Source organism: Canis lupus, chromosome 24, assembly GCF_003254725.2.
Source record: "Canis lupus dingo isolate Sandy chromosome 24, ASM325472v2, whole genome shotgun sequence".
In the NCBI taxonomy this organism is placed as follows: Eukaryota; Metazoa; Chordata; class Mammalia; order Carnivora; family Canidae; genus Canis; species Canis lupus.
The window spans coordinates 24255787-24270127 of NC_064266.1; the positions used below are offsets into that span (position 1 = coordinate 24255787).

The 14341-nt window shown below is 46.2% G+C and overlaps 1 protein-coding gene across 1 annotated transcript in view; it reads left to right on the forward strand.

The window, feature by feature from the left end:
- Positions 1-4604: 4604 nt before the first annotated feature.
- The window catches only part of MMP24 (matrix metallopeptidase 24), a 42681-nt gene continuing 32944 nt past the window's right edge, over positions 4605-14341 (forward strand). Inside the window, exon 1 of the mRNA XM_025469829.1 lies at positions 4605-4805. Coding sequence (XP_025325614.1) covers positions 4605-4805 — 201 coding nt within the window. The remainder of the gene's footprint in view (positions 4806-14341) is intronic.

Sequence of the window (14341 nt, forward strand, 5' to 3'; positions counted from 1 at the left end):
CTTGTGTTTATGTGAATTAAATCTATTGATCATTACCACACTAGGAATCAAAGCTGAGAAATGTTTAAATATACATATTAATTCATTTAAAATAACAATAACAGGGGTAGCCCCGGTTTAGCGCCACCTGCAGCCCAGGGCGTGATCCTGGAGACCCTGGATCGAGTCCCATGTCGGCTCTTTGCGTGGAGCCTGCTTCTCCCTCTGCCTGTGTCTCTGCCTCTCTCTCTCTGTCTCTATGAGTAAATAAATAAAATCTTAAAAATAAAATAACAATAACAGTAACAAACGGTTGACATAAATAACACTTTTATGAAAAATAGCTGATTTCCAAAACAAAAAAAAAATTAGTGAGAAGAGTGGTAGTTCTTTTTTTTAAAAAAGGTTTATTTATTCATGAGAGACACACACAGAGAGAGAGAGAGAGAGAGGCAGAGACACAGGCAGAGGGAGAAGCAGGCTCCATGCAGGGAGCCAGATGTGGGACTACATCCCAGATCCTGGGATCACGCCCTGAGCTAAAGGCAGACACTCAAACCATTGAGCCACCCAGGTGTCCCAAGAGTGGTAGTTCTTTATATTTTTGAAAAGCTGTTTACCATCTGACTTACTAGAAGGTAGTTTTAGTCTCATGTCTACCTCTGCAATTTGTTCTGTAGCCTCAGGAAAACCACACAGTCCACTCATGAGGGAATGAGAGTTAAAAAGACAAACAATGCTTAGTATTGTTAGGAAAATAGTTTTGATCTCACAGACCCCCTGAAAAGTTTTCAACCACACTCTGAGAATTGCTAGCCTAGAACATAAAGCCCAAACTCCTTACCATGGCTTATAGATGTAGATATAGATATATAGATATAGATCTCTGTGCCTTTGGGTATACAGTTCCTTTTGCACTCTATAATAGCAAATTTCTGGTCATCCAAGGCCCATCTCACCTCCTGCCATCTCTAGACAACTAGCTGTTCCCTCCTCTTTATTTTCATCATACTTTTCTTTTCTCTTATACACATATCATGCTATCTTCTTGCTATCTATATAAGTGTCTATCTCCCCAGTTGACTATCTTTCTAAAAAAGGCAACTGTAACCTAATCTTTATATCCCCAGCTCAGCTAGCACCCAAAAGATACTTAATAAATATGTGTTGAATAAAGAAATAAGATGGGAGGTGAAGAGAGAAGGAACCTAGTTTCCCTATGGCAAGCTCTGGTACTGGTATAATGCATCCTGACAAAATGATCAAGATCTAAGTTTCTCCTAACATCTGCTCAGTTAACTATATAGTTTACAAAGTGAATCCCAACCATTTGTGGAGTCCTCCTAATAAAGCGGAGAGGGAAGGGTCACTAGTTTTACTTTACAAATGAGGAAACTGAGGCTTAAAGAGATTAAATGACTTGCCCAAAGGTGCACTACAAACTGCTGACAGCCAATACTGAATCCTGGTATTTGACTCTAAGTCCTGTGCCTTTTCCATGAGCAAAGGAAAAAGAGCAGTCAGTGCCCAAGTAGTCCATCTTACAGTGTTACTCTGAAGCCTCTAAACCTCCTCTTGGTCTGGTTTCACAATGGTCTCTAGACCTTTTCTACTAGAGACCTATCTTAAGCTATCTTAGGATTACATTCTTTTTTTTTTTTTTTTTTTATGAATGATAGTCACACACACAGAGAGAGAGAGACAGAGACACAGGCAGAGGGAGAAGCAGGCTCCATGCACCGGGAGCCCGACGTGGGATTCGATCCCGGGTCTCCAGGATCGCGCCCTGGGCCAAAGGCAGGCACCAAACCGCTGCGCCACCCAGGGATCCCAGGATTACATTCTATAAGCATCCATTTGCTTATACCAATCTCTTCCTTCTTTATCATTAATTACCTACTGCCACCCATGTCTACCATCCTTGATATCCAGTATGAATGTAGTATTTCCTCCTGAAATGTACCCTCTCCCAAAGATTCCAACGTTGAGTAATTTGTTGCTCTTTCTTTAATGTTTCCATAACACTTCCTTCCCATCTCTGTCATAATTTAGCATGAAATCACATGCCTAGTTATGTCCCTATCTCCCTGCTAGACTGCGAGCAGGAAAGTCAATGGTGTGTATGCAGTCTTCAATCTCTGTGATTTCCCTGATACTGCCAAACCCTCTTCATCTCCTTGAAATGCTCCTCCCTGTTCCCTTATACTCCACAACCCCAGTTGCTCAGTCTTGAGCACTCTTTAGACTGAATATATATGTCTCAACACAGGGTCTGCAGCCTTTTGCTTTTTTTTCTCCAATCTTTCAGTTTCAACTATCATATTGACTTTGAGGTTTCTAAAATATCCATTCTCCACTCTCATCTGAACTCATTCCTATACCCATCTCAGGGATCTTATGGTTGCCTCAGTCTCAGCAAGCCTAAAACTCTTTGCCATCTTTCTCCTTATGATACCTCCATTTCTGTGAAGACACTACCGTCTTCCTGGACTTGTCATCACTCCAAACTCCTTTCCTCCTTTTTGGTCCAGTATCTCTTAAATCTCTTCCCCCATTCTATCCTAGAAAAAATGTATTCTGAGGTCAGATTGCTTTCCGCTCTCCCACTTATGAATTATGCAAATTTGGCACTTATTCAGAGCCTCTACCTCCTTATTCTAGATTGGAGGTAATAATAGTATTTGTTTCATAGGGTTTGTTTATGAGGATTAAGTGAGCTATAACACAGTAAAGGGCTTAGCCCAATGTTTGGTATATACTAGGCATTTAATAAATGTTAATTATTACTGTCATCATTATTTCTTTATATCTAAACTATTGTAGTCATCCCCAACTCATTTCTCTGCTTCCTCTGGTCATTATTCTGTACACTGAAAAGGGCACTAATATTTAGGGACATTTATTAAATACCAAGCACATCATCTTTAGAACAACCTTATGGAGTAATATCAGCATCACTTTGTAAAAATGGAACAGAGCCAATATTTGAACATAGGTCTGATTCTAAAGCTTCTTCCCTTTCCACGTCTCCAAATGACCAGGTAACCACAAAGCACCATTTTCCACACACCATCTTTCTTTTTCTTTCTTTCTTTCTTTCTTTCTTTCTTTCTTTCTTTCTTTCTTTCTTTCTTTCTTTGAAAGATGTTAATTAATTTTTTTATTTTAAAGATGTTAATTTATTTATGCATGAAAAACACACAGAGAGAGGCAGAGACACAGGCAGAGGGAGAAGCACGCTCCATGCAGGGATCCTGATGTAGGGCTCAATCCGGAGACTCCAGGATCACACCCTGGGTGGAAGGCAGGTGCTAAACCACTGAGCCACAGAGGGATCCCCACCATCCTGTTTTAAAAAGCCTTCAACCACCGCCAGCCCCATTTTTCTTCCCAAATTCATTATCCTAGAATTCATAGTCTTCTACTTCCTTGACTTCCCTAGCACTTTCCTATAGGATCCCTGTGCTCCAGGGAAATTATCTACTGCCCCAGACACATCCCGAACAGGGTCATCCTCCTACCTGACAGGCCCTCACCATTCCCTTTTACTTATTTAAATCCAGCCTTTCCTCAAGGCCCGGCTAGAGTCCCTCCACCCCATTGGTAACACCTGTCCTGACTTCCCTGTCCCCCATCACATGTCTCCTGACCCCTGGAGCACCTGCTTGTATCCTTTTAGACACTTGGTGTTTGCTGCCCTTGTGTTTCTTTGCACTTATGTTTTCTCACCAAGCTATAAACCTCTACAGTTCAGGAAATCAGCCTTTTTTTTTTTTTAAGTCCCAAGTAGCCCAGAGCCCTACGTATATATAGAAAGTGTTCAATACATATGGGTTGTTTTGGATGAAAGATGATCTTCCCAACTAGTTGATCTCTCTCCAACTGAGGGGGGCGGTGAGAGATTGAGCTTCACCTTAATTTCACCTAATGTCTCCCCGGGCTGCTCCCCCCAAACACCCCTCAAATCTATTCCTTAATCCCCGCCCCCACCCCTGCCCTCCTTTCAAGACCACCCTCCCAGACTCTCTCCTCCGGGGCCACCGCCCTCCCCCGCCTCGGTTACCCAGGGCGTCTCCTCAGTCCCCTCCCCCAGGGCTGTCTCCCAGACCCCCTCCTCCAGGGCCCCCCTCCTCCAGGGCTAGTCTTTTGGCCTGGGACCCCCAACCCAGTATATCTCCCTCGGAGCCATCGCGTAGTTCTGGCTCCGGGACTGCTTTTTAGCCCCTTCCCCCTCCCTCAGGGCTGCCTTTAGACCCCTGCTCCGTCCCCACCCCTTCGGACCCTCCCTCCCGAGCTGTGCTTCTGGCCGCTGAGACCCCTCCCCCGCGCCGCTCCCCGGCCGGTGCCCCAGGGCTGGCCTGGAGCCGCCGCCCCCGCGGTCCGGCCCGGGCGCTGCCCCGGTGCCCCTGGCCGCCCCCCGCCGGGGCGGGGCGCGCGGAGGCGGGGGCGCGCTGGCGGCCGAGGCGGCGGCGGCGGCGAAGACAGGCGGGCCGGGCGCGTGTCCGCGGCGCCGTGACTCGGCGGCTCCGCAGCGGCTGCAGCGGGAGGACCCGGCCGGAGCCGGAGCCGCCGCCGCCGCCGCCGCCGCCGCCATCGCAGCCGGGCGGCCGGGCCCCGCCGCGGGGATGCCGAGGAGCCGGGGCGGCCGCGCCGCGCCGGGGCCGCCGCCGCCGGGCCGTGCCCCGCGCTGGAGCCGCTGGCGGGTCCCCGGGCGGCTGCTGCTGCTGCTGCCCGCGCTCTGCTGCCTCCCGGGCGCCGCGCGGGCGGCGGCGGCGGCGGCGGCGGCGGCGCGGGCGGCCGAGGCGGAGGCGCCCTTCGCCGGGCAGGTGGGGCTGGCGCGCCGGGCCGGGGCGCGGGCGCGGGGCCTCCGGGCAGGGCGGGGGGCGGCGCCGGGGCCGGGCCTGGGCCGGGCCGGGCCGCGCCTGCAGCCGGGGGCGCGGGGGTGGCGCGCGGGGTCGGCGCCGGGGGCCGGGCCGGGGGTTGCCCGCCGCAGGGGCCGGGAAGGGCCGCGGGGCCGGGAGCTGCTTCAGCACCACGGACAGGGGCGGCGGGCGGGGGCGGAGCAGGAGGGTCGGGATTGCTGTGTGGCGGTGGGGTGTGTGGCCTGCATGACTATGTGTGAGGGAAACCGTACGACGCCTCGGAGTAAATAGTAAGCGCAGCCAGTATGTTGTGGGCTGGGAGAAGAAACCAAGGATGTTCAAGCTGGAGAAGAGAGGATGGGGGGTGGGGGACGGGAGGGCGGGGGAAGGACTCGATCGCTGCGATCACTGTCTTCGTATCTGAAGGGCTGTCACGTGGAGGGAGGATAGACTCGCTCCGAGTGGCCCCACAGGGCAGAATTAGGGTCAACAGGGGTGGGGGTAGGGGTTGCAAGAAGACAAATGTCAGCTGAATATTAGAAGTTTGTAACAATCAGAGCTGCTCAACCAGCTTAGGAGGCGGTGAGCTGCTCATCACTGACATGTGCAAGCAAAACCTCCGGGAGGGGCTTGGATGGATACATGCATAAAACCTGCACGGTTACACGCATAATAACAACAACAATGCCAGCTAGCATTTACAGAGCACTCACTATGAGCCAGGTCTGGTGCTATGATTTATGTTAATAATTTCATTTCATCCTCATGACTACTCTATGATCCCCCTTTACAGGTGAGGGTACGCACTCAGAGAACTTCAGTAACTTGCCCAAGGTCACACAGCTATGGAGCCATGGAGTTGGAATTCTGGCCTAGACAGGCTTACTCTAGTCACCACATATTTAACCATGACGCTATTCTATATCACAGAGGAGGGGCTTGGGGGGCAGTAGGACTAGATCATTTTTCTGGTCTCTTCCAACCTGGAGGTCTGCCATTCTAATACATGATAAGTAGTAAGTTAGGACAGAGTTCTTTGCTGAGGAAAATTAGTGATTGCCTCAGTTATCCTGAGAGATGGAGTGCATTTGTTGAAGCAGGCAGTCTGTTCAGAAGAATATGCCAGAACAGGGATTCTTAATTGGGCATGGGACTCAGGGGGCTGGAAATTTTGTGCAAGATTGTGTTTATGCATGCATATGTATATTTCTAGGAAAGAATACCTATATTTCTTCAGATTGTCAAACGGGTACATGATCCCAAAAAATTAGGGGGTGTAAAAAAGTCTCTTTTGCCCCAGTTGGTAGTTGTCTTTCAAAGATCTTATTGCTGGTTGACTTTTAGTGGAAACTTTCTCTCGCCTGTTTGTGTTTTCAGCTTTATTATATCTCAAAGTAATGTGTTTCATAAGTTTATACCCTATAAAATGCCAGATTCCCTTAGTCTTCCTGAGTGCAACGGGTGAGGTAGGAAGACCCTGGCCTGGACTTTAGGAGGCCTGGGCTTTAATCTGACCTTGCCCTCTGGTGGCTTCTTGACCTGCGGCCATTTCCTTGCCCTCTCTAGGCTTGAATTCTATCATCTCTGATGTAGAGATAGGGCTAGTTGATCTTAACTCTGAAACCCTTTTATTCCTGTGATATTTCAAGCATTAAGAGGAGGCTATTTGCTTAAGTATGTCAGGATGTGGAGGAAAGGTTATGTATACCCACACCTTATCCTTATCAGCTTTACAGGCTTTGATTATTCCACCTCTCTTAGCCTTTGTCTTTTCATGCTTGAGCTTACCCCCTATGACCAGCCACCCATAGAAAAGCCACATTCATCCTCTGGGTCATTGTAGTTGCCTTTTTTTAGATATCCTTGGGCCCTCGTTTTCAATAGATGTAAACCTGACCACTGTCCCAGATGTGGGACTCTGTAGTCTTGCACAAAGGAAGGATGATTTCTTCTTTGGTTTTGAGGTCCATTCCCGCTTCTGTCTATATCTTTGTCAGCCTTCCTGACCCGGACACGTTAGGACACTGCCTTTAGGAAACAATCTGCAGTAGCTCTCCGATCCCTTTCCTGTGTCAAAACTGATAGCCTGGAACCCAACACCCTGTACGTGGATTATTTTTATCAGAGTGCATTACCTTACGTTTCCTCACATTGATGTTTATCTACCATTTTGCATCCCACTCAGTATCTTCCTTCGATTCTCTCTCCTTTGGCAGAGCATTTCTCTACCTGAAAAGGTTTAAGATGATCTGCAGTTTTGAAATTTTCACTTTGCTCTACTTCTGGATCACTTATAAAAAATTTAAATCAGACAAGTCCCAGCATGGTCTCCTGGGGCCCCCTGAACTCTTAATTTCCTTTCATTCAGAGAAGTGACCTTTTATTTCTATTGTTTCCTATCTCCAAGTGACCTGATTTAAAAAAAAAAAAAACACCCTTAATTCCATGATGACTCCATTTTCAATGTCTAATATATTGTCCAAAAATTTCTAAAAGATAGAAGAATATATCCACTGCTTCTCTCAACAATTTGCACCTAATTATCCCTTCATTGAATACTAATGGCTCACATGATTGAAACCTTACAGAAATATGGTTGCTTTTCAGCCAGCAGATAATGTTTAACTCCTCTTGCTGTTTTTTTTTAAGTCCTCTGGAGTCTGAACCCAAACAACCTCCTCTCTAGAAGGCTGCCTTTCCCACTGCTCATAGGTACACATTCTTACTCCAGACAAGTTTGTCTCTCCTTTATCCTAAGACAAATTACCCATGGTTCTCTGCACATCCACATGCCATTTGTACCTGTACCTCCACACATCCATCTGTGACCTTTCCTTACAGTTTCATCCCAATCCCACTTCTTTAGGAAACTCCCTGACTTCTCTAGTTATTTATTCCTCTCTCTTTAGGGCAACACTTTGAAGCAGACCCAGCCAGTTTGCCATTTAATTTTTTTTTTTTAATACGTAAACATTATTTGGGAGGAAAAGTTGCAGTTCTTAGGCAGGGCCTAAAAACATCTTATGTTTTTACATATAACACAATCTCCAATGCTCATCGTCAATTATTCAATGAGCATCTGGTGATTCTACTCTTTATCCCTTGTGCCAAAAAGTTACATGAATCTGAAATAGATGCTTATGGACAGGTGGGTCTTAAGGTCCCTTCTAAAAAGCTTCTTAGGGATAGGACTCATTGCCCACCTGTCCTTCCTTCATTGGAAATAGAGGTGGCCAAAAAAAAAAGGGAAATAGAGGTGGCAGTGATCCCACAATTTCACCCTTGAAAACCTGCTCAGTAGGTTGTCATCTAGTGGTAGTGACATACTAAAAGGAGGAACCAAGGGGTGGCCATGATCTTAGAGGTCACCAAATAAGCACATACTAGTACTTAATAGACATTTCTTGAATTACCATGAGTTACCCAAGGACTCTAAATCTAAGAGTAGATGATTCAGAACTTGAAACTTTTCTCTGGTCTCCTGACTTCTTAGTTGAAAGCATTTTCACTATCTTTGGCTTTTGATTTTACATCTCTGATCTAACATTACCAAAAGACAAAATGAAAAAAAAAATCCCCACCTCATTCAGTCTGTTTTCTCCTTTGCATTCTGAGTCTTTCTTTTGTATTTTGCACATTAGGGGACCCCACTGATTCTCTAATTGGCTTTCTGTGTTTGGTTTATTTAAAGCATCCCTTTCTCTTATTATTAGCTGAGTAGAATATCTCACAAATAGCGTTTTGGTCCTCCTTTTTTCCAATGCGATTCTGAGGAAGGTCAGTACAGGGAGAAAGAGACAAGCTGATCAGCATGGGTCACACAAGTATTGTAGTGTGACGCCTGGATGGAAGGCATCATGGACTCCTACCCTCTAGACCAGTTTTGAGGGATCTGCTGTAGATGGAGAGCATTCTTTGGTTTGTACCTATAGTCAAGACAAGTTAGAGCCCCGATGTGTCTAGCAGTGGAGCAGGTCCATTAAGAAACACTAACAGATTCCTACACCAAACATTTCTTTCAATATGATCATGGCCTCCCAGGATAGGTTCATTCTTGTCTGGAAAAAAAACCAAAATTCTCACTTTTAGGAAGTTCTCCCTTTTACCTAACCTGAATCTCATCTGCTGCTTTTTAAATTCATTTCTCTTATTATTATTGTGGTTTTTCCTATTACTTTAACAGTCTCATAACTGAATCTGAAAGGTGCTTTGCACTTTGCAGATGCTGTCATATGTGTGGCCCCACTTGATCCTGGTAACACCACGAGTAAGATAGGGAAAATATTGTCCTCATTTTATACATGAGCAAATAGAGACTCAGTGAAATTATGTGACCTATCCACATCTTGCCCAGGGACCCACATGTAGCTAATAAAGAGGCTAGGACTAGAAGCTGGATTTTCTGTCCTTAGTCTGCATGCTTGTTATAGATTACTGCAATACCTTTGTTGCCAATCTTTCCCACTTTCAGGGTTGTCCCACTTGTCTTTGAAAGGGGTAGTTTCCGGGCAAAGAAAACTAATTATAACTGTACTAAAGAGACTGATCTTCGGACATGCCTAGCCTTATCATATGGTATAGTTTGAACTCAAAATGAAAGGAACTGGTTCTTAATAGACTGCAGCCAGTATCTCCTCAGTATCTGGAACAGCCCTTGGCACATTCTAAATATTTTAAAATTGATTTTATTGTCTGTGCCCCCACCAGCTTCTCTCAATCATGCTTCATACACAAAAGTCAGTGCCTTTTTTTGAAGAACAAATGAATGCATGCTAGAGGCGTAAATGAGGGCTGGGGAGCACCATGTGGGGAGGAGATGAAGCTCTCAGAGAATGTTGTAGGAAGAAGGCTGGTATTAAAGATGAACCGTTGAGGGAAGAGAAGGACAGACAATGGTGAGGGAACAGTCCAGACAGAAGGAAAACCACGAACCAAAGCTGCACAAAAGTGCATGGCATGTTCAGGAAACAGCAGATAACTTGATGTGCCCGAGGCATCGCGTTACTTGCTATTTCCAGTAAGAGTGTATGAGAAGAGGCTGGACAGGGAGGCTGAGAGCAGATTGTGAAACTGGCTTTTGTCCAGAGGCTGAGGGGAGTCATTAAAGGTTTCTGAGCAGAAAAGTGACCTGCTCGGAGCCCGGTAGAGAGGTGGAGGGACTGAGGCCCATTCCTGAGCCAGCTGGGTGCTGGCTCTGACCACATGCCTTTAGCTTTTTCCGAGCATACCTTAGATCTGCGTACCTGTCTTAGGGAATAGTGTCTGTATGTATAGAAGTTGCAAACCCCAGCTCCAGCTCCCTCCCCAACTGAGAGATTTTGGAACAAAGCTTTTGGTTTCTCTGGACCTCAGGATTGATTCTATCCACATCCTTTGCTAGTTTTCCTTCATCATTATTCCATGCATTCATTTTGAAAGGCAACTTTGAACTACGCTTTAATGACATATACAAAACGGCAAAGCCATATATATAAAAGGCAACATTTTCTCAAAGATCATATGGGCTGTTATAACAAAGTAGATAGAGAAAAACAGGCACTGTGATTAATAATCTTTGTTAGCCATAATAATTTAAAAACTCAATTCTGTACCATACACACTCATGGGCACACTGTTCTCTGTGCCCCAAAAGCTCTGGGCCAGAGAGATAGGGGTCATCTGCCAGCCCTTCCTCATCTCACCTGCCTCAACAGAATCAATGACCAAGCCCCAGCGGTCCCTCTTCCTGCACAGATCTTCTGTGCATCCACTTCTCTCTACCTCCACGTCCTCCTTCGTAGTCTGAACTTCTATTTTATCCCATCTAGACTTCAGAAATTTCCCACCTGCTCAGCCTCTCTTGCCTGCCTCTAATCCTTCCTCAAATGGCAGCCAGAGTGACCTTTTAAAAATAAATCCACCCAGGGGTCAGTTATCTCCGAAGCAAATGTGGCCAGAGCTAAGATTTAACAAAGCTGGTTGACGATTATCTAAGATATGTTTTATTATTTTTATGCCTTTCTGAGTGCTGGAAGTATTTAATAATAAAAAAAAATTTTTTTTAAATCTGATCATGCTACTCTCACACTCACCTCGCTTAAAATGGCTTTTAGGATGAAGACTAGCTACTATTACTCCTCTACTACCATTTCCTCCTTTTGATTCTTATTATGGGAAATCTCAAACACCCATGAAAGTAGAATGAACGGTATTATGAACCCCCTTATATCTGGCACCCACCAAGCTGCCTAAAAAGGCCTGTGAGGGCCTACATGACCGAATCCTTCCCATTTTGCTAGCTTCTTTCTACATATGGCACCTTCTGACTCAAGTCTGGCCACCTTGGCCTTCTTCCTCTTTTTCTAATGGGCAGGCTCCTTCCCATCTCAGGAATTCAATAAGACATTCTTTCTTCTGGGGTGCTCGTTCTTCCACCTTCACCTAGTTCTCTTCTGCTCAAACACATGTTCTCCACTGAGGTGTGACATCCCCAGGGAGGCTGTCCCTGACATCACAGCCTGGATCTCCTGTCAAATGCATCCACAATGTCTTCTCTTTCTCCTTCATTCCACTCAGTGAAACACTGAGTCTTTCAGGGTCTGTCTCCCTCACCAGGCTGTAAGTCACAGAGTTAGTGGGGCCCCCAGGCAGGTAAAACAGTATTTACAATGTAATGTGAAAGACAGTGTGAGTGAGGGGTGCCTAGAGTGCCACTGGGAGCCCAGAGGAAGACCTCACATGCCCTGGATAGTCCTCCCAGATGAAGTGGCAATCAAGTTGCATTTTGAAGGATATTTAATAGTTCATCTTGGAGAGGCCATGTGGGAAAGGCATTCTATGGAGAAGGACAGAAAGAGGCACAGAATGTGTGTAGTCGACACAAGAAGATCATCAGCAGCTACAGGGGGAGTCTTTGCGGTGGGCACTAAAAGGGTAGGGCATGCATGACAGAAGATAAGGCTAGAAAGGTACATACTGTTGTTGTTGGGTCAGACTGTGAAGCTTGTTGAGTTCTGTGCTAAGGAGCCTAGATTTAAAACTGACAGCAAGGAACCAGAGACAGTCTCCATGCTCAATCCAATCAAATTGAAATTACTATATATTTTATACTCTATATAATTATTTAGGGGTTATCTACTTCAGCATCTGCCTGCTACAGTTGAAAAACTGAGGCCTGACCATGATCTTTCTTTTCCCTCTTCCCTTTTCTCAACTCATCAGTATGTCAAACCCCAGGGGACAGAAAACTCTGGCAGATTGGCAGGAAGGCCCTGGAACGGGTGAGGAAGGTGAGGCCTCCTCCTTCCTCAGAGAGTGAATAAGAGCAGGGTCCCTCTCCTGGTGTTGGGAGGAGGCCTCCTCAAAATTGGAAAACTTGGACAACCCAGTGCTGACCCAAAACCCCAAATGTGCCATCTCCTTGGGTATGGTGATTGTCTGGCTTGTGGTGGCCTCCTGGGAATGGGCCAAGGACATGGAGCAGAGCGCCAGGGAGTTCCCGCTAGTGCACTTACCACCCACTCAAGAGCTGGTGGCAGCCAAGAGGTAACGCTGCACCATTAAGGTGTTTGTCAAGAAGCTAAGCTGGGCATTGTGGGCGATCCTGAGCGCCCTTTTTAGACTGGCTGTAAGTGCAAAAACAACAACAACAACAAAACCAAAAAACAGACAGTGCTTGGAGGCAAATCAGAGCCAGCGTGGAGGGTGTAGCATGACAGAGAGAACCCTCCCTAGGAGACAGGGATGCTAGCTGCATTTCCTCCATCAACTTGCTCTGTGGTTTTTGGATAAAAGTCATTTCTCCCTTTGTGTTTTATCTTGCTCTTCTGCAAAACAAGTGTATTAAATCAGATGGTTTCAAAGTATGTTGACCAGTGCATTTTCTAGATACCTGAATGGTTAAACCTTCAAGTTTGAAATTTTAAAAAATTAGTTGTAATCGAGGTCGGCTCAGAGGCCAGGCTAGGACCTCAGCTGTATGGTGGAAAGGAAACAGGGCTCTGGTGAGATAGGAGCTGGGGGATTGACTTGATGGTAGGGGCTGATCTCTGAGGCATCACCACTCCATGACTGGGCTAGCAGCAGTGCCAAGGATGGTGGTCCATCTCTGGCCAGAGAGTATGGGAGCCAGAAGACAGACAACAATATTGTGAGAATGCCTGCTACCAGCCAGAATTTGCTAAATGCTTCGCATTCGTGTTTTCATTTCCTATTGCTGCTGAAACAAATTCCCACAAACTTGGTGGCTTGTAACAGAGATTTCTCATCTTCTGGAGGTGAGAAGTCTGAAACAGGACTTACCAGAACTAAAAGCAAGGTCTCTGGAGGGCTGGCTTCCTTCTGGAGGCTCAAGAGGGAACTTGTACCTGGCCTTTCTCAGCTTTTTGAGGCTGCCCATATTCCTCGGCTGGCGGCCCCTTCCAGAACGATGCCACTCTGACTCTTGCTTCTGTTGGCACCTCTCCTTCTCTGACCACGACCCTCTAGCCTCCCTCTTACAAGGAAGCTTGTGATTACATCGAGCCCACTTGGATAATCTAGGATACTGTCCCCACCTGAAGATCCTTACCTTCATCACATCTGTAAAGACTCCTTTGCCATGTGAGGTTACATAGTCATGGGGTCCAGGGATGAGGATGTAGCCATCTCTGGAGGGCCATTATTTTACCTACCACAGTGCATCATCTCACTGGATCCTCCTTACAAGCCTTCTCTTATCATCCTCTGTTTAACAAATGAAGAAAATGAACCTTAAAGAAGTGAGGTCATTTGTTCAAGGACGCTCAGCTGGAAAGAGCAAAGTTAGGTAATACTTGGCATGTAGTGATATCTTGGCCCCAAGTGACCTATCTTTTCAGATAGGATTCTACCCAACTCCCAGGTGTACGGGTACTAGATTCTCACTCTCTGGAGAAGACTGAGAACCAGGCAAGGAATCTGAGACCTTGAGAAACAGATTAGGGTCCTAGGAATCTCAGCTTGGGATCTACCCTGTCTGGTAGACAGGGAAACCAAGGCAAAAACCCAGATGTGAGGACTGAACTAACAGCAATGGATGGGGAAGGATGATCTTAGACCACTCTTGATGTGAATATACAACAACACAATGGAATCGCAATGTTGGGGTGCTGATGAACCCTGAAGTTAGGATTAGCCTGGAGATGTCAGGTGAAGAACCCAGAGATGATGGCAGAGCCAAGTCACAGAGAGCAGGTCCTGGCTATTGAGCTAATTTTAATAGAAGGCTTTTATAAATGGGTGACATGCTTCCTGCCTTGGTACATTAGAGGTGATAGTGCACACAGCATGCCCATTCCTTCCTGGCACAAGGTCATCACTCCTGACAATGATGGGTCCTTACTGCAGTGGTTCTACACTTTAGCAGGCAACTGAGTCACCTTAGGTGTTCATGTTTTAAAAATGCAGATTCCCAGTTTCCAGCCTCACACTGGTTTTGTAGGGTCTACGTTCAGAGCTGGGAATATGCACTTTTATTTTTTTTATTTTTATAAATTTATTTT